Raw genomic sequence first — 20280 nt, forward strand, 5'->3', positions numbered from 1 at the left:
GGGTTAAGTTGTTCTTTAAGATTACAATACTGAAAAGGTGTACTTTATTATGTGGCAACACAATGGCAAGCGCACCCTACCATTTCATAGCAAAGCCCAATAATTGCATTGGACGTGCCTGGGAAATGCCCATTGTGCTGGTGTTTGGTATCACTTTCAAACTTTAAAATATTTTAACACTTTGTGAACTTTTACTGCATACAGCTGCTCATGTCCATTTGTCATTTCACCCACTTGATAGTCCCAAAGCCTAACATGACTTAAGGAATCTTACCCGTAAGATACTGCTACAAGAAATCTTGCTCTTTTCAAGCTATTACAGCAAGCCAAAGTCGGTGAAAGAACCTTTCAGCACAACTTTCCATGGTCGTTTAATGGTTTGAAAGAAATATGTGTGGCATACAGACTCCTCCAATCACTTTCACAGCATGTACAGTATGTCACCTAACCACAATGCCCCACTTTCCTTCCCATTTTCCAACTAAAATGTTTAAAATGTACTTGAATACATTAGTAAAGACTTTCTCAAGTTTTGTAACATGGAGAAACCCCTGAAATAACTTTCAGATCTCAAGTAACCCCTGCCAATTACTATATCTACAGGTCACAGTACATTAGCACGAAGAGTGAGCTGAGATGTAATAGTAAATAAAATAAAGAATGAGGGGTACTTAGCATGTTTGACATCCAGTAATATTAATGAAATTAAACAAATAATAATATTAATGGCCATTATTAAAACACAGACTGAAAATTGATCATCAATGGTCGGTGGCAAAATAGCCTCATCATGCTAGTGGTCATTGTGGTGCCCCTTCACATTAGTGGTCATTGAAATGCTTCCTTACGTTGGTGGATAGTGGAGAAAGGCCACCATAGATTGTGGTCAATGTGAGAAGAACCCTCTTAGACTGGAGGGCAATGGGAGAACTGCTTCTTTACAGAGTTGTATAAAGTACTCGAAACCCATACTTGAGTAAAAGTACAAGTGCTCGATCAAAAAGTGACTTGAGTAGAAGTGGAAGTGCTCGATCAAAAAGTGACTTGAGTAGAAGTACTAAAGTATTCAACATTTTTTGGACTTAAGTACTGCAAGTAGTTTTTTTTTTACAGCCACACATGCCTACACAGGTTGAACTGGATGGACTATTGTCTTTATTCAACCTCACCTACTATGTAACTATATGTATGTAAATTTTGCTACTCAAGTACTGAAAGTAAAAGTACAAGTACTGTGTTATATAGTTATTAAAGAAAGAAGTCAAACGTTTGAACATTATATTGTTTTTTATTATTTCAAATACAGCTTTTATTTATACATACAGTAGCATTTCTTTTCGTATGCGCTGATAATACACATGTTTTGAGCTTCATGAAACCTGCCATCTACTGTTCTGGCAGTGGTAATTTTTATAATTGAAACGAGTAACTATGCAGCACAAAAACAAAATATCGGAGTAGAAGTATTGAAATCATCGAAAAAATGTAGTGAAGTAAAAGTGGAAGTAGGAGAAAAAAAATTCTACTCTAGGAAAGTACAGATACCGCCTTTCCGTACTTAAGTACAGTAGTGAAGTAGTTCTACTTAGTTACTATGCATCTCTGCTTCTTTATACTGGAGGTTATATGGAAGAATGCTCCTTACATTGGTGGTCAGTAGACAAAATGCCCCTTACTTTGGTGGACAGTAATAGGAATGATCCTTACATTGGTGGTCAGTGGGAAGAATGCTCCTTACATTGGTGGTCAGTGGGAAGAATGCTCCTTACATTGGTGGTCAGTGGGAAGAATGCTTCTTACATTGGTGGTCAGTGGGAAGAATGCTTCTTACATTGGTGGTCAGTGGGAAGAATGCTTCTTACATTGCTGGTCAGTGAGAAGAATGTTCCTTACATTGGTGGTCAGTGGGAAGAAAAAGGAGGACACACCCAGGGAGCTCTCTGTGAGAAACAGCCCTTTTCAAGCCTGGGCCTTGCTTGCTAGCTTGGCCCAGGAACAATGCCTGATCCTGGGGGAGGCCCTGGGAGGGACCCCCCTGATGACACGGGGCCTAGTGAGGAGGAGGTGGAGGACCTGTCTGTGGGTCCAGGCCCCGATGAGAATGCGGATGTCTTCAGCCAGAAGGTTATCAATCGTTTTAGGGCGATTGGAAGAGCTGAAGAAAAGCTTAAAGTTTTGAAGGCTGAACATAAATCCTTCAGAGCCAAATACTGCCAGGCCTGGAGTAAAAATCGTACAGCCATGAAGCCTGAGCTACAGGAATTGGAAGATAAGGTAAAGAAACAATCTTTATTACTGGAAAAGTTGAAAGATAGAAGCGGAGTGTTTAAAGAAAAATTTGATAATGAGAGGAGATTTGCCAGCCAAGCATCAGCAAGTTCTGTGGATCAGCAGCCTCAGTTAATGGATGACCCGGCTCCATCTGCCTCTGCACCTCTCCCCCCATGCCAGAACTGGGAATCGCCAGCGGCAACCAGCCAGGGGGTTGAGAGTGGGCATGGATCCCTGACATTCATCCAGGAGATGGAGTCACCCCTGAGAGCAGATAAGTTTGCATTCACTGATGATCCATCAGAAATCCCTGTGGATGGGCAGAGGAGATACAAACCAGCAAAGCCAGTACTGGTGGAGAAATCCCGGTATACCATGCTGCCATCCAACATGTCTGCCCCACCTGCTGTAGTGGATGGTGTCCCAGGTGAGAAGGAGCTTTGCCTACAGCTACCTATTGGAGATTCTGCTGTGAACACAACCAGTACAGACATGCAGGGAAAATCCCTGACCGTGAAATCCCCGGACCATCAGGTGAATGTGGATGGACCTGCATCTAACACCCCAGACATGGATTTTGCTGGTCTGGCTGAGACCAGTAGTCCCTCTGAAAGCAAAATGGCTGCCAGCTCCAAGGAGTCTGTTTCACTTTCACCAGAGCTTCCCAGTGTTTCAGGGCAGATTGACCAGCTGATTGCTGGTGGGGGAGGGGATCAGCATGCTGCTGTGTTTGGAATGGAAGCAGCCATGGAAGTTACCTGCAGTGTTTTACCTGCTGCTGTGCTAGAACAGAATTCCATTTCCACAGCTGAAAACCCTGTCCCAGTGGAAGAGAAGATGACAGCTGAAACTCTTACCAGTGCAGCACCAACTATGGATTCTGCTGTGAAGACAACAAATATCCCAGCAAGTATTAAAAATGACAATAATCATAAAGCAATGAATGTGGTGGGTGGTGGTGAAGGGGATAATATTGCTGGGAAAAATAGAAATGACATTTCTCCCCCTGCTCAGCAGAGGAAAGATTTATCGATTGTACAGATCAATCCCGGATCTGTACAATCGTTATCTGTTATGTCTGTGTCGGATGTTTCAAAACAAACTGATGGATTTTCTGCTGGGAGGAATGTTGGAAGCTATGCTTCAGTTTTGGGGAGTCACACCAGGGTGGGTGGTGGGGTTTCGGTTAATAATCGCAATTCAAGGAGGTTTGTTGGAGGGTTGGTTAGTGGGTATAGGAGGAGGAATGTGGTACAGTTGCGGTGGGAGGGCGATGGAACGCCGCCAGTAAGGGGGAGAGTGGCCGAGTTGGTCTTGGAAATGGGGTTTAAAGCCTGTGACATTTTTGCTTTGATTTGCCCGGTGGGAAGTTATGAATTTGATTTATCGTTTGTGAAACCTGAGAGTTTGGATCTCTTTTGGGAGAGATTTAGGAGGTGCAAGGGCCTTCAGCAGTGGAGTGGTTTGGTGCCAAAGGTGATCTCAAGACAGCCTCTGATAAAGTCGGTGACCATCTTGGTGCGTAACGAATCCATACCAGAGGCTGATTTATTAGTATGGCTACGCCGATATGGCGAGGTCCTCACTCCACTGCGGAAGGTCCTTGATGAGCATGGGATATGGACAGGGGCCTGGACAGTGTCACTAAAATTGGGGGTGCTGGGCGATGTAGTTCAGCACCTTCCCTGCTCAGCCTTTCTGGGTAGGGATAGGCTGACCATTTTCTACCAAGGTCAGCCTAAGGTATGTAATAAATGTGGTGATAAAGGCCACTTTGCATCGTCCTGCACCCACAAGAAGTGCTCACTGTGCCAGGATTTAGGCCATTTGGCCAGAGAATGCACCCAGATTCGGTGCAATTTGTGCCAGCAGCTGGGTCATCCATATAGCCAGTGCCCAGAGGCACTGCATAACTTGCCAGGATTGGAGACTGAGCTGCAGAGGCTTGATAAAGAAGATGAAGCAGCTGAAGTTAGAGAGGAAATTGTTGTTGCCCCTCCTGTGTCTGTTGTGTCAGATTCTGTTTCCCCTAGTGATGTGGTCCCTGAGTCTGTCCCTCCTGTGTCTGTTGTGTCAGATTCTGTTTCCCCTAGTGATGTGGTCCCTGAGTCTGTCCCTCCTGTTGTTCCTACATCTACTGTGCGTAGATCCTCCAGACTAGCGGAAGCTGCTGGGGGGGCGGGTATAGTGGATCTTCCCCCTCGGCCTACTCCACCTCCAGTCCCTGTCTCTCGACACCGCAAACGCGGCCAAGAGGGTGCAGGGGTGCTGGATGGTGGTGGGGTCGATGGGGTTGAGGGAGGGGTGTCCATGTCCCATGTCTCACCCTCTGTTGTGGAGGATTCGGATGATGAGGGGTGGGAGGGGACAAAGAGGAAGAAAAAGAAGAAGAGGAAGACCAGTAAGGCGGTCATTTCTTCCTTACAGTTAGAGCCAGGAGGGGTTCCTCTTGGCAACACATTTTCGGTTTTATCAGGGGAGGAGTTAGTATCCGATTTATCTACTTCTTTATCATCTATGGATGAGGGGGAGTCACATAGTGTAAAGAGAGCTGCTTCGGGTGATGAGAGTGTGGTGGAGGTTAAGAAACGACTACCCCAATCATCCTGATGGCAGTGCCCGCTCTGATAAAGGTGGCGACCATTAATGTCGCCAGCGTGAAATCTGCAAGAGCTCGTGATATTGCCTTATTTTTGCTCAGTGAGTTTGATGCTGAGATTTTATTTTTGCAAGAGACCTGGCTCAATACTTTGGCCGATGTCCATCTAGCAAAAAGGGAGTGGAGATGCGGTCCCTCCTTTTGGTCTCTTGCGGCTGAGCCTTGCAGCGGAGTTGCGGTTCTTTTTAAAACCGATATGGTAACATGCCGGCGGATAATTGAGGTAGAAATGGGGAGATGCATGGTCTTAGACGTCTCTGTTAGGGGGCAGGACCTGCGCCTCATCAATATCTATGGACCGCAGTCAAAATGGGACAGGAAATGCCTCTTCACAAAGATCAAGCCCTTCCTTTTTACATCCCAGCAGGTTGTCTTTGGAGGTGACTTTAACACCATAATTAGGCCTGAAGACAGGAGGGTCTCCATAGACAGGCTGGGTTATGATAGCGTTTTTCTTAGAGATATGGTTAGACAAGCAGGCCTGGTAGATGTGCACATTAAGCACTGCCCTGGCAGCACGGGATTCACATTTCAGAGAGGGAATAGTCAGAGTAGGATAGATAGGTTTTTTTTAAAGGAGAACTCTGCTTTCTCGGCTCCTGAGTTGAGGGCGGTGGAGTTCTCTGACCACTGTATGCTGTCTGTGACTCTGAATGCCTCGGACACTCCACCCAGGGGAAGGGGTACCTGGAAACTGAATTCGGCTCTCCTGGAAGATGTAGAGGTAAGACAATCCTTTGAGGATTTTTTTCAGGCACAGGTTTCTATTCTGGACTTTTGCAGCAGTAAGTCAGAGTGGTGGGAGCTTGTGAAACAAAGGGCGATTGGACTTTTCAAGGCCATAAGTAAGAAGAAGCAGCTTGGTATGTATATTGCCTACCAGCATTTGCGGAGGAAGCTTGATCGTCTTGTCTCGTATGGAGGAGATCCAGGGGAGATCTCGGAGGTAAAGCTTCTTCTTAGGAAGTGTCAATACGACCGGCATGCCTCCTTGGTTCTGGAGAGAGATTATGGGAAATATAACTCGCCTGATCCTTACCAGAACTGTAAGCAAGGCATAGCAGTTAAGACGGTCATAGGTCTGAGGGATAGTACGGGTTCCCTGGTTAAGTCCAGATCAGGGATCCTGGAGATCTTCAGGTCATATTACGCAGACCTTCTGGGAAGAAAGGACCTTAGTCGGGACAGGATGGAAAGCTTTCTGGATTCTACTCCAGGATTGGGAAATGATACATTGCCTTTGATGGATTTGACAGAACCAATTTCAGCGGATGAGGTAGTTCGTGCTATAGAGAAGCTGGCTACCAAAAAGTCGCCTGGGCCAGATGGGTTGACAGCTGAATTTTACAAGTGTTTTAAGTCCATTCTGGCTCCCTTTTTAGCGGAGGTTTATAACAGCTGTTTAGAAGAGGGTTCTCTCCCTCCCTCCATGAGGCAATCCGCTGTGATTCTTCTGTCAAAAGGTAAAGACCCCTCAATAATTGAGAACTGGCGCCCCATCAGTCTTCTCAATGTTGATAGAAAGATTTTGGCGAAGATTCTTTTTTGGCGCTTGTCGTCAGTAGCAGGCGATTTGTTGTCCAATCATCAGCACTGCTCGGTCCAAGGCAGAAGTACCTTTTCAGCAATTTTAGCTGTCCGGGAGGCTTTGGAGCGATGCAGGGCTGCTGGATGGAGAAAGTACTTGCTGGCATTGGATCAGGCGAAGGCTTTTGATCGAGTCAATCATGAGTACCTGTATTTGCTACTTGGTAGATACGGCCTGCAGGGGAGGTTTATTGATTGGCTGAAAACATTATATAAAGGGGCTGAGAGCTTCCCACTTGTTAATGGTTGGGTTGGACGGCCTTTTGAGGTTGGCTCTGGTGTGCGCCAGGGGTGTCCTTTGAGCCCCCTGCTATATGTATTCGCAATCGACCCCTTCATAAGAAGGTTAGAGAGTGGATCGTTGTGTGGGGTGCCTTTGGGCATTGCTGGTGTGCCGCCTTTGAAGGTCGTGGCCTATGCCGATGATGTGTCTGTTATTATCTCTGGGATGGAGGAGGCGCAGGAGGTGGTCTCTGTGATAGAGCAGTACACTGAGGCTTCTGGCTCTAAAATCAATCATGAAAAGAGTGAAGTTTTCTGGATGGGTGAGGAGGGTGAAAGCTTCGAACTTCCGGATGCCTTCCCAGAGCCCCAGCAGGAGATTAAAGTGTTGGGCATCAAATTTGGTCCTGGTGACTATGGTCATCGAAATTGGGAAAGCAGGTTGTTGAATGCCAATGCCAAGGTGGCAAGCTGGAAGAAATGGAAACTTTCCTTGAGGGAAAGGGTTGACTTGATTAAAACTTACCTGATCCCAATCTTTTTATATGTCAGCTTTGTCTGTATCTTGCCGGAATCTCTCTATGCAAGGGTGTACAGCTGCTTTTTCCAACTGTTATGGGGAAATAGGCTGAACCTGATCAAACGCAATGTAACTTACCTGTCCAGGCGGGAGGGTGGTCTAGGAATGGTCAACCCTATAGTTTTCTTTTCTCTGCTTTTTTTAAAGTATAATCTTGGTAATATGTTAGCAGAGACCCCGCCGGGATGGGTGGGTATTTTTCAATCTTGGTTTAGGCCTTTTCTGCGATGCTGGGAAGATGGCGGGCCAGTGAAAAGTCTGAGAGTCCGACATGGCAAGCTTCCGGCTTACGTTGCCCCGTGTCTGAAAATACTTAGGCAGTGGCAGGTGACAGTGGAGGATATCAAGTCCCTCCCCAGAAAGCTTCTGGAGAAGAGGATTTTGGGCTCTGCTTTCAGTGTGTCGCTGACCTTAAGGGATTGCCCAGGCCCCGTAATGAGGGAGGGGTTGCGTTTAATTAACTTAGGAAGAATCCCTTTGAAGTTTAGGGATCAAGCCTGGCTCGCTTTCCATGGAAGGCTCTATGTGAGAGGGAACCTGAAGCATCGCCCTGTGGATGATCGGGATTGTCCTAGAGCGGAGTGTGTTGGTAAAGTGGAGTCTATGGACCACTTTTTGCTCCAGTGTCCCTTTAACATAGAGGTGTATAAAAGGGTGGGGAGGGCTCTAGGCATCCCCTTTCTCTATCGCATGAGTTATGCGGAGTGGGTGTACGGGGCATTCCCGACTCGCTGGGATTTTGATTTGGATACACTTTTTCTAGTTAGTATAGTTGTCCGTTACTTCACGTGGAATGCACGGTGCCAGATTACCCTGCGGAAGAAAGTCCTCCCTGTCGAGGTGGTGGTGTACGATATTCTGGGTGAGGTTGGGAAGATTCGGGGTCTTGAGAAGGGCAGGGAGCCTCGAGCGGTCTGGATAAGGGCGTGGAGGAATATCAGACCTGCTTTTGGTGAACTGTCCATCTCTGGGTGAAAAGCTTTTTTCCTATGCTATTTCTTTCACGCCCTTAGCTTTTGTTAGTTAATATCTTCATTTTTGAAGAAGGGCTGCATGCATAATGGGAGTGGTTTTGTTTCTTGACCTCGCAGGTTTGATGTCTGGTGTGGTGGTGTGAGTCTTATTAAGATTATTTTTCCCGGTAATGATGTGTTTCATGATGTGAGTTTTGTTTTTGCTGTAAAGGCAGTCTTTATTTGAGAGCAGAATTTGCTATGTATTTTTTTTCCCTCCTTTTCATGTAAATATGTATATATTTATTTATGTATATTGATTTTATGCTTATTGATTGCAAGACTTTTAATAAACAAAATTGGGAAGAATGCTCCTTACATTGGTGATCAGTGGGAAGAATGCTTCTTACATTGGTGGTCAGTGGGAAGAATGCTTCTTACATTGGTGGTCAGTGGGAAGAAGGAGGAGGACACACCCAAAGAGCTCTCTCAGAGAACCAGCCCTTTTCAAGCCTGGGCCTTGCTTGCTAGCTTGGCCCAGGAACAATGCCTGATCCTGGGGGAGGCCCTGGGAGGGATCCCCCTGATGACACGGGGCCTAGTGAGGAGGAGGTGGAGGACCTGTCTGTGGGTCCAGGCCCTGGTGAGAATGCGGATGTCTTCAGCCAGAAGGTTATCAATCGTTTTAGGGCGATTGGGAGAGCTGAAGAAAAACTTAAAGTTTTGAAGGCTGAACATAAATCCTTCAGAGCCAAATACTGCCAGGCCTGGAGTAAAAATCGCACAGCCATGAAGCCTGAGCTACAGGAATTGGAAGATAAGGTAAAGAAACAATCTTTATTACTGGAAAAATTGAAAGATAGAAGCGGAGTGTTTAAAGAAAAATTTGATAATGAGAGGAGATTTGCCAGCCAAGCATCAGCAAGTTCTGTGGATCAGCAGCCTCAGTTAATGGATGACCAGGCTCCATCTGCCTCTGCACCTCTCCCCCCATGCCAGAACTGGGAATCGCCAGCGGCAACCAGCCAGGGGGTTGAGAGTGGGCATGGATCCCTGACATTTATCCAGGAGATGGAGTCCCCCCTGAGAGCAGATAAGTTTGCATTCACTGATGATCCATCAGAAATCCCTGTGGATGGGCAGAGGAGATACAAACCAGCAAAGCCAGTACTGGTGGAGAAATCCCAGTATACCATGCTGCCATCCAACATGTCTGCCCCACCTGCTGTAGTGGATGGTGTCCCAGGTGAGAAGGAGCTTTGCCTACAGCTACCTATTGGAGATTCTGCTGTGAACACAACCAGTACAGACATGCAGGGAAAATCCCTGACCGTGAAATCCCCGGACCATCAGGTGAATGTGGATGGACCTGCATCTGACACCCCAGACATGGATTTTGCTGGTCTGGCTGAGACCAGTAGTCCCTCTGAAAGCAAAATGGCTGCCAGCTCCAAGGAGTCTGTTTCACTTTCACCAGAGCTTCCCAGTGTTTCAGGGCTGATTGCTGGTGGGGGAGGGGATCAGCATGCTGCTGTTTTTGGAATGGAAGCAGCCATGGAAGTTACCTGCAGTGTTTTACCTGCTGCTGTGCTAGAACTGAATTCCATTTCCACAGCTGAAAACCCTGTCCCAGTGGAAGAGAAGATGACAGCTGAAACTCTTACCAGTGCAGCACCAACTATGGATTCTGCTGTGAAGGCAACAAATATCCCAGCAAGTATTAAAAATGACAATAATCATATAGCAATGAATGTGGTGGGTGGTGGTGAAGGGGATAATATTGCTGGGAAAAATAGAAATGACATTTCTCCCCCTGCTCAGCAGAGGAAAGATTTATCGATTGTACAGATCAATCCCGGATCTGTACAATCGTTATCTGTTATGTCTGTGTCGGATGTTTCAAAACAAACTGATGGATTTTCTGCTGGGAGGAATGTTGGAAGCTATGCTTCAGCTTTGGGGAGTCGCACCAGGGTGGGTGGTGGGGATTTGGTTAGTAATCGCAATTCGAGGAGGTTTGTTGGGGGGTTGGTTAGTGGGTATAGGAGGAGGAATGTGGTTCAGTTGCGGTGGGAGGGCGATGGAACGCCGCCAGTAAGGGGGAGAGTGGCCGAGTTGGTCTTGGAAATGGGGTTTAAAGCCTGTGACATTTTTGCTTTGATTTGCCCGGTGGGAAGTTATGAATTTGATTTGTCGTTTGTGAAACCTGAGAGTTTGGATCTCTTTTGGGAGAGATTTAGGAGGTGCAAGGGCCTTCAGCAGTGGAGTGGTTTGGTGCCAAAGGTGATTTCAAGACAGCCTCTGATAAAGTCGGTGACCATCTTGGTGCGTAACGAATCCATACCAGAGGCTGATTTATTAGTATGGCTACGCCGATATGGCGAGGTCCTCACTCCACTGCGGAAGGTCCTTGATGAGCATGGGATATGGACAGGGGCCTGGACAGTGTCACTAAAATTGGGGGTGCTGGGCGATGTAGTTCAGCACCTTCCCTGCTCAGCCTTTCTGGGTAGGGATAGGCTGACCATTTTCTACCAAGGTCAGCCTAAGGTATGTAATAAATGTGGTGATAAAGGCCACTTTGCATCGTCCTGCACCCACAAGAAGTGCTCACTGTGCCAGGATTTAGGCCATTTGGCCAGAGAATGCACCCAGATTCGGTGCAATTTGTGCCAGCAGCTGGGTCATCCATATAGCCAGTGCCCAGAGGCACTGCATAACTTGCCAGGATTGGAGACTGAGCTGCAGAGGCTTGATAAAGAAGATGAAGCAGCTGAAGTTAGAGAGGAAATTGTTGTTGCCCCTCCTGTGTCTGTTGTGTCAGATTCTGTTTCCCCTAGTGAGGTGGTCCCTGAGTCTGTCCTTCCTGTGTCTGTTGTGTCAGATTTTGTTTCCCCTAGTGATGTGGTCCCTGAGTCTGTCCCTCCTGTTGTTCCTACATCTACTGTGCGTAGATCCTCCAGACTAGCGGAAGCTGCTGGGGGGGCGGGTATAGTGGATCTTCCCCCTCGGCCTACTCCACCTCCAGTCCCTGTCTCTCGACACCGCAAACGCGGCCAAGAGGGTGCAGGGGTGCTGGATGGTGGTGGGGTCGATGGGGTTGAGGGAGGGGTGTCCATGTCCCATGTCTCACCCTCTGTTGTGGAGGATTCGGATGAGGAGGGGTGGGAGAGGACAAGGAGGAAGAAAAAGAAAAAGAGGAAAACCAGTAAAGCGGTCGTTTCCTCCTTACAGTTAGAGCCAGGAGGGGTTCCTCTTGGCAACACATTTTCGGTTTTATCAGGGGAGGAGTTAGTATCCGATTTATCCACTTCTTTATCATCTATGGATGAGGGGGAGTCACATAGTGTAAAGAGGGCTGTTTCGGGTGATGAGAGTGTGGTGGAGGTTAAGAAACGACTACCCCAATCATCCTGATGGCAGTGCCCGCTCTGATAAAGGTGGCGACCATTAATGTCGCCAGCGTGAAATCTGCAAGAGCTCGTGATATTGCCTTATTTTTGCTCAGTGAGTTTGATGCTGAGATTTTATTTTTGCAAGAGACCTGGCTCAATACTTTGGCCGATGTCCATCTAGCAAAAAGGGAGTGGAGATGTGGTCCCTCCTTTTGGTCTCTTGCGGCTGAGCCTTGCAGCGGAGTTGCGGTTCTTTTTAAAACCGATATGGTAACGTGCCGGCGGATAATTGAGGTAGAAATGGGGAGATGCATGGTCTTAGACGTCTCTGTTAGGGGGCAGGACCTGCGCCTCATCAATATCTATGGACCGCAGTCAAAATGGGACAGGAAATGCCTCTTCACAAAGATCAAGCCCTTCCTTTTTACATCCCAGCAGGTTGTCTTTGGAGGTGACTTTAACACCATAATTAGGCCTGAAGACAGGGGGGTCTCCATAGACAGGCTGGGTTATGATAGCGTTTTTCTTAGAGATATGGTTAGACAAGCAGGCCTGGTAGATGTGCACATTAAGCACTGCCCTGGCAGCACGGGATTCACGTTTCAGAGAGGGAATAGTCAGAGTAGGATAGACAGGTTTTTTTTAAAGGAGAACTCTGCTTTCTCGGCTCCGGAGTTGAGGGCGGTGGAGTTCTCTGACCACTGTATGCTGTCTGTGACTCTGAATGCCTCGGACACTCCACCCAGGGGAAGGGGTACCTGGAAACTGAATTCGGCTCTCCTGGAAGATGTAGAGGTAAGACAATCCTTTGAGGATTTTTTTCAGGCACAGGTTTCTATTCTGGACTTTTGCAGCAGTAAGTCAGAGTGGTGGGAGCTTGTGAAACAAAGGGCGATTGGACTTTTCAAGGCCATAAGTAAGAAGAAGCAGCTTGGTATGTATATTGCCTACCAGCATTTGCGGAGGAAGCTTGATCGTCTTGTCTCGTATGGAGGAGATCCAGGGGAGATCTCGGAGGTAAAGCTTCTTCTTAGGAAGTGTCAATACGACCGGCATGCCTCCTTGGTTCTGGAGAGAGATTATGGGAAATATCACTCGCCTGATCCTTACCAGAACTGTAAGCAAGGCATAGCAGTTAAGACGGTCATAGGTCTGAGGGATAGTACGGGTTCCCTGGTGAAGTCCAGATCAGGGATCCTGGAGATCTTCAGGTCATATTACGCAGACCTTCTGGGAAGAAAGGACCTTAGTCGGGACAGGATGGAAAGCTTTCTGGATTCTACTCCAGGATTGGGAAATGATACATTGCCTTTGATGGATTTGACAGAACCAATTTCAGCGGATGAGGTAGTTCGTGCTATAGAGAAGCTGGCTACCAAAAAGTCGCCTGGGCCAGATGGGTTGACAGCTGAATTTTACAAGTGTTTTAAGTCCATTCTGGCTCCCTTTTTAGCGGAGGTTTATAACAGCTGTTTAGAAGAGGGTTCTCTCCCTCCCTCCATGAGGCAATCCGCTGTGATTCTTCTGTCAAAAGGTAAAGACCCCTCAATAATTGAGAACTGGCGCCCCATCAGTCTTCTCAATGTTGATAGAAAGATCTTGGCGAAGATTCTTTTTTGGCGCTTGTCGTCAGTAGCAGGCGATTTGTTGTCCAATCATCAGCACTGCTCGGTCCAGGGCAGAAGTACCTTTTCAGCAATTTTAGCTGTCCGGGAGGCTTTGGAGCGATGCAGGGCTGCTGGATGGAGAAAGTACTTGCTGGCATTGGATCAGGCGAAGGCTTTTGATCGAGTCAATCATGAGTACCTGTATTTGCTACTTGGTAGATACGGCCTGCAGGGGAGGTTTATTGATTGGCTGAAAACATTATATAAAGGGGCTGAGAGCTTCCCACTTGTTAATGGTTGGGTTGGACGGCCTTTTGAGGTTGGCTCTGGTGTGCGCCAGGGGTGTCCTTTGAGCCCCCTGCTATATGTATTCGCAATCGACCCCTTCATAAGAAGGTTAGAGAGTGGATCGTTGTGTGGGGTGCCTTTGGGCATTGCTGGTGTGCCGCCTTTGAAGGTCGTGGCCTATGCCGATGATGTGTCTGTTATTATCTCTGGGATGGAGGAGGCGCAGGAGGTGGTCTCTGTGATAGAGCAGTACACTGAGGCTTCTGGCTCTAAAATCAATCATGAAAAGAGTGAAGTTTTCTGGATGGGTGAGGAGGGTGAAAGCTTCGAACTTCCGGATGCCTTCCCAGAGCCCCAGCAGGAAATTAAAGTGTTGGGCATCAAATTTGGTCCTGGTGACTATGGTCATCGAAATTGGGAAAGCAGGTTGTTGAATGCCAATGCCAAGGTGGCAAGCTGGAAGAAATGGAAACTTTCCTTGAGGGAAAGGGTTGACTTGATTAAAACTTACCTGATCCCAATCTTTTTATATGTCAGCTTTGTCTGTATCTTGCCGGAATCTCTCTATGCAAGGGTGTACAGCTGCTTTTTCCAACTGTTATGGGGAAATAGGCTGAACCTGATCAAACGCAATGTAACTTACCTGTCCAGGCGGGAGGGTGGTCTAGGAATGGTCAACCCTATAGTTTTCTTTTCTCTGCTTTTTTTAAAGTATAATCTTGGTAATATGTTAGCAGAGACCCCGCCGGGATGGGTGGGTATTTTTCAATCTTGGTTTAGGCCTTTTCTGCGATGCTGGGAAGATGGCGGGCCAGTGAAAAGTCTGAGAGTCCGACATGGCAAGCTTCCGGCTTATGTTGCCCCGTGTCTGAAAATACTTAGGCAGTGGCAGGTGACAGTGGGGGATATCAAGTCCCTCCCCAGAAAGCTTCTGGAGAAGAGGATTTTGGGCTCTGCTTTCAGTGTGTCGCTGACCTTAAGGGATTGCCCAGGCCCCGTAATGAGGGAGGGGTTGCGTTTAATTAACTTAGGAAGAATCCCTTTGAAGTTTAGGGATCAAGCCTGGCTCGCTTTCCACGGAAGGCTCTATGTGAGAGGGAACCTGAAGCATCGCCCTGTGGATGATCGGGATTGTCCTAGAGCGGAGTGTGTTGGTAAAGTGGAGTCTATGGACCACTTTTTGCTCCAGTGTCCCTTTAACATAGAGGTGTATAAAAGGGTGGGGAGGGCTCTAGGCATCCCCTTTCTCTATCGCATGAGTTATGCGGAGTGGGTGTACGGGGCATTCCCGACTCGCTGGGATTTTGATTTGGATACACTTTTTCTAGTTAGTATAGTTGTCCGTTACTTCACGTGGAATGCACGGTGCCAGATTACCCTGCGGAAGAAAGTCCTCCCTGTCGAGGTGGTGGTGTACGATATTCTGGGTGAGGTTGGGAAGATTCGGGGTCTTGAGAAGGGCAGGGAGCCTCGAGCGGTCTGGATAAGGGCGTGGAGGAATATCAGACCTGCTTTTGGTGAACTGTCCATCTCTGGGTGAAAAGCTTTTTTCCTATGCTATTTCTTTCACGCCCTTAGCTTTTGTTAGTTAATATCTTCATTTTTGAAGAAGGGCTGCATGCATAATGGGAGTGGTTTTGTTTCTTGACCTCGCAGGTTTGATGTCTGGTGTGGTGGTGTGAGTCTTATTAAGATTATTTTTCCCGGTAATGATGTGTTTCATGATGTGAGTTTTGTTTTTGCTGTAAAGGCAGTCTTTATTTGAGAGCAGAATTTGCTATGTATTTTTTTTTCCCCCCTTTTCATGTAAATATGTATATATTTATTTATGTATATTGATTTTATGCTTATTGATTGCAAGACTTTTAATAAACAAAATTGGGAAGAATGCTCCTTACATTGCTGGTCAGTGGGAAGAATGCTCCTTACATTGGTGGTCAGTGGGAAAAATACTCCTTACATTGCTGGTCAGTGGGAAGAATGCTCCTTACATTGCTGGTCAGTGGGAAGAATGCTCTTTACATTGGTGGTGAAGGAAAAATGCTCCTTACATTAGTAGTCAGAGGGAAGAATGCTCCTTACACTGGTAACTAGTGGGAAGATAGTTCTTACATTGATGTTAAGTAGGAGGAATACTCTGTACATTGTCGAACAGTAGGAAGAATGCTCCTTTGTTAGTTAGTAAGAGGAATGATTAATAAATTGGGGGCAAGTGGGAAGAATGCTCCTTACATTGATGGTCAATCTGAAGAATACTTTTTACATTGGTGGTCAGTTAGAAGAATGGACCTTACGTTGGTGACCAGTGGGAAGAAAGCTCCTTACATTGGTGGTCAGTGGGAAGAAAGCTCCTTACATTGGTGGTCAGTGGGAAGAATGTTCCTTACATTGGTGGTCAGTGGGAAGAATGTTCCTTACATTGGTGGTCAGTGGGAAGAATGCTCCTTACATTGGTGGTCAGTGGGAAGAATGTTCCTTACATTGGTGGTCAGTGGGAAGAATGTTCCTTACATTGGTGGTCAGTGGGAAGAATGCTCCTTACATTGGTGGTCAGTGGGAAGAATGCTCCTTACATTGGTGGTCAGTGGGAAGAATGCTCCTTACATTGGTGGTCAGTGGGAAGAATGCTCCTTACATTGGTGGTCAGTGGAAAGAATGTTCCTTACATTGGTGGTCAATAGGAGGACCGCTCCTTACATTGGTAAACAAATACAACAAGCGCTCAGGGGAATCAGGTATATATCTGGTGATGAATAAATACATGGGAGAGTGAAAAGTTCATAAATCGTCTATAAAAGACCGAATGTCCACTGGTGGTGACGAAGTGTATGACACTTAGATAGGGGCAGCTCTTCTCAGAAGTGAGGCAAACTCTGGAGAGGGTATATAAGAAACAGAAAAGCGGCTCTAAGTGTATACCTTTTATTAGAAAGATACAGCAATAATATTTAGCAACTCACAAGGGATGGTGAAATCAGGCTCATCAATAAGCAGAAACAGATCTCCTCCAGGTAAAATGTCCATGCACGCCGATCCGACATACAGAGACCACGGTCTGGTAGGAAGAGATTGTGAACAAGCACGTGGAATTTGTGTGAAACGCGTCTACTTATCCATCCTGCTGTACCTTGTACCTTTGCATGTACAATAAAGATCTTCTTCATTGAATTTCCTGGTGGTGTGCGACCAGTTTCTTAATTTATGCTGTTTGCGGTTGCGAGCCGAGGTCCAGCACCCTCCTTGGATTGTAGATACAGACTCACCTGAGCAGTGTTACTCCTCTCTACACAGGAAGAGATGCCGCCAGCCTCCTATTAGTTCCGGGTCCCGGGTTGAGCCACAGAATGGAACGCAGCGCGAGGAGAGGCATGTGACGTCACCGGGGATCTAGACATGACACAACGCGTTTCTGAGCATCAAGTGTACAGTACAGTACGAGCTTCGCGCATGCTCAGAAACGCGTCGTGTCGTGTTTAGATCCCCGGTGACATCACACGCCTCTCCTCGCGCTGCTTTCCATTCTGCAGCTCAACCCGGGACCTGGAACTGACAGGAGGCTGCCGGCATCTCTTCCCACCGGACTGTGGTCTCTGTATGTCGGATCCGCATACATGGACATTTCACCTGGAGGAGATCTGTTTCTGCTTATTGATGAGCCTGATTTCACCATCCCTTGTGAGTTGCTAAATATTATTGCTGTATCTTGCTTATAAAGGTATACACTTAGAGGCGCTTTTCTGTTTCTTATATAACTCCTTCCATTGGTGGCCAATAGGAAGAATCCTTTCCCTAAGACAGTGGTTCTCAACTCCGGTCCTCAGGACCCACTAACAGGCCAGATTTTAAGTATTACCTTGGGGGGAGATGCAGACGAGTACTGCAATCACTGAGCAGCAAATTATATCACCTGTGATGTATTTCAGGTATCTTGCAAACCTGGACTGTTAGTGGGTCCTGAGGACCGGAGTTGAGAACCACTGCCCTAAGAGATAACCAAAAAACCACTGATGTCACTGGTTACTTATCTGAGCAACAGGGATGGTTCATTGCTCAAGAAATACCAAGCAACCTCTAGAGCAGGGGTATTGAATTAAAATATACAAAGGTCCAGTCAGTAAAATATTCTTCCAGCAGAGGTCCGAATTGCATGTTTGTGCAATGACCGCCCTGTATCCTCGCAACCAATCACCTGCTTGTTAACTTGGATAGCCCCCGCCCTCTGTCTATAGCTTTCCTGCCTCCAGCTGTTGGCTCTGTAAAACTGGCAGTGGTGATGGCTGTGGGCAGAACGACTCTAAAGGGTGGGACCGCCTCAGGGGTCCGGATGAGACATTAACTAGGTCCGGATCCGGACCGCGGTCCACCATTTAGTGATGCCTGCTCTAGAGAAATCCTAGGATCCCATTGAGCCCTTGCTAGGAAAGGCTGCATTAGTAGGTCAGTTATAACTTACATTTGGGTTAATGCAGCCAAGAAAAATTGACAAGAGCTGAACTTTTATGTTGGCACTTCAAGTGAAGAAGTTTAGAAGGTCATATAATTGGCAGGCCAATTCTCACTGCACAGAATTGGTATACATGGCTGAAAAGTTTCTTCCTGTTGAGTGTGGAAATATTTTAAATTGCAGTCAAAGAACTTTTTTTTGTAATTGCCTCTCATTTGTCCCAGACCCTTTGTGGGAAAATGAAAATCATTGTTCCTCTTTTCTCCTAGGTCTCGGCATCGGATGCAGATAGTGGCAGTCTTGGCACCGTATCATACTCTCTAAGCCCGACGACCCCACCTCAGTTTCAGATCCACTCGGACAGCGGAGAGATCTGCCTCTCAGACATTCTGGATCGGGACGATGGAGAAAGATTCTTCCTGCTTCATGTGACGGCCACAGATGGGGTGAGAGGGCCTTAGGAGACAAGAGGAGCTGGGGACAGCAGAGGGGTGTGTGGGCAATGAGAATGGGGTATGGGGAGGAAGAAAATATACTGAGGAATAATGAGAAGAGAAGGGATCAAAAGGCATTAAGTCTAAAGCCTGGTACACACGCACCGATTGTTGGCCGACCGATCGGCCGACTTTTGTCCAGTGTTGTTGTGTCGATTGAAATGTGCTCTAGACTTGCACTGGACTTTTGTTGGCCGACAGAAACCAACTTCAAAGTGATGCCATGTGATGGTTAACTTTCCGTGTGTTTTTCTTCTCTGAGCATGCCCAGTCTTGCTCATCTGAATTTTGTCTGCCGAAATCTGTACTGACTGACGAACAATTGGCCGTTTTGTTGACGGCCAACAAAAATTTTATAGCATGCACACCAGATTTTGTTCGGCCGAAAAGTCGCAGTCGGTTGTCGGAAGCATCATACTAACAAGCCGAAAATCTGCCGATCGGACGTTGGCCCGAAAATTTACGGCCAATAATCGATGCGTGTGTACGAGGCTTTAGCATCCAAATTATCAATCTGTCAGTGCTCAGATCGATACTATACATCCACCACCAGTCCCTAGATCCAGAGAATAGGTCAATTAGTCCCAAGAACCAGAAAAGTTAGGAAAAGTTAGTAGTCCTACTAAGAGTAGACTTGGAAATGGATCATGTAACTTTAGGGAATGAAAGTAACAAATGTTTCTATAACTGCCGTTAGCAAGGAATGGTATTTGGTGATCCGTTAATACTTTGGAATCAGTACTGGAAACCAGTTTTGCTAAGCGATCCTAGTCAGGCGTACACTGAGAATACCAATAAACAACTCTTCCAAGCTCTCACTACTTTCCCACTAGGTAAGCTGCCAACACCTAAATGAGGGATTCATCCAGAAATACTAAAAACCATCATTGCAGTGTTCCCCTCACTATCCCTATATTGTATATCCAATCTCTTGTTTATTGCAATAATACTCAGCAATCTACAGTATATATAAAAAGTGTAAAAGGATAACCATATAACCCAAGTGATTCACAAAAAACATATAGGGGGAGATTTACTAAAACTGGAGCACTCAGAATCTGGGGCAGCTGTGCATGGTAGCCAATCAGCTGCTTACTTCAGCTTGTTCAGTTAAGCTTTGACAATAAAACCTGGAAGCTGATTGGTTTCTATGCAAAGCTGCACTAAATTTTTCATTTTTAGCACCCCCCCCCCCCTTTTCCCAGTGTGACACTAACAACTGTCTATAGATGTCCATCATAGTGATCAAATTCACATCCCCATACATAATTTAGTGCACTCACTCATAAATGCCAAGTCAAGATAAGTGTCCATTTGTGATCTTTATAATAATGTTTTCAAAGGAAATCAAATGTGTCAAAGTGTCTTTCCAAACAACACCCTTGGGGGCCTTTTTGCTGGAGGCATTTACACAGTCATCACAAATAGTCGGTGTAATCTGTCTGTGTTTATTAACCACTTTACCGCCGGAGGATTCTGCTGTCTTACGTCCGGGCCACTTTTTGCGATTCGGCACTGTGCGAATTTAACTGACAATTGCGCGGTCGTGCAACGCCGTACCCAAACGAAATTTGCGTCCTTTTTTTCCCACAAGCAGAGCTTTCTTTTGGTGGTATTTGATCACCTGTGCGATTTTTACTTTTTGCGCTATAAACAAAAAAAGAGCGTACATTTTGAAAAAATAACAATATTTTTCACGTTTTTTTATATGAAATTCCCCCCAAAAAAATGTAAAAATCAAAATTTTTTTACATTTTTGGCCAATTTGTTTTCTGCTACC

The 20280-nt window shown here is 46.4% G+C and overlaps 1 protein-coding gene across 1 annotated transcript in view; it reads left to right on the forward strand.

The window, feature by feature from the left end:
• The window catches only part of DCHS1 (dachsous cadherin-related 1), a 136771-nt gene that overhangs the window by 63308 nt on the left and 53183 nt on the right, over positions 1-20280 (forward strand). The window contains exon 3 of the mRNA XM_082245506.1: positions 18276-18452. Coding sequence (XP_082101632.1) covers positions 18276-18452 — 177 coding nt within the window. The remainder of the gene's footprint in view (positions 1-18275; positions 18453-20280) is intronic.

This window comes from Pelophylax lessonae (genome assembly GCF_965119305.1).
Source record: "Pelophylax lessonae genome assembly, chromosome: 2".
NCBI classification, from domain to species: domain Eukaryota; kingdom Metazoa; phylum Chordata; class Amphibia; order Anura; family Ranidae; genus Pelophylax; species Pelophylax lessonae.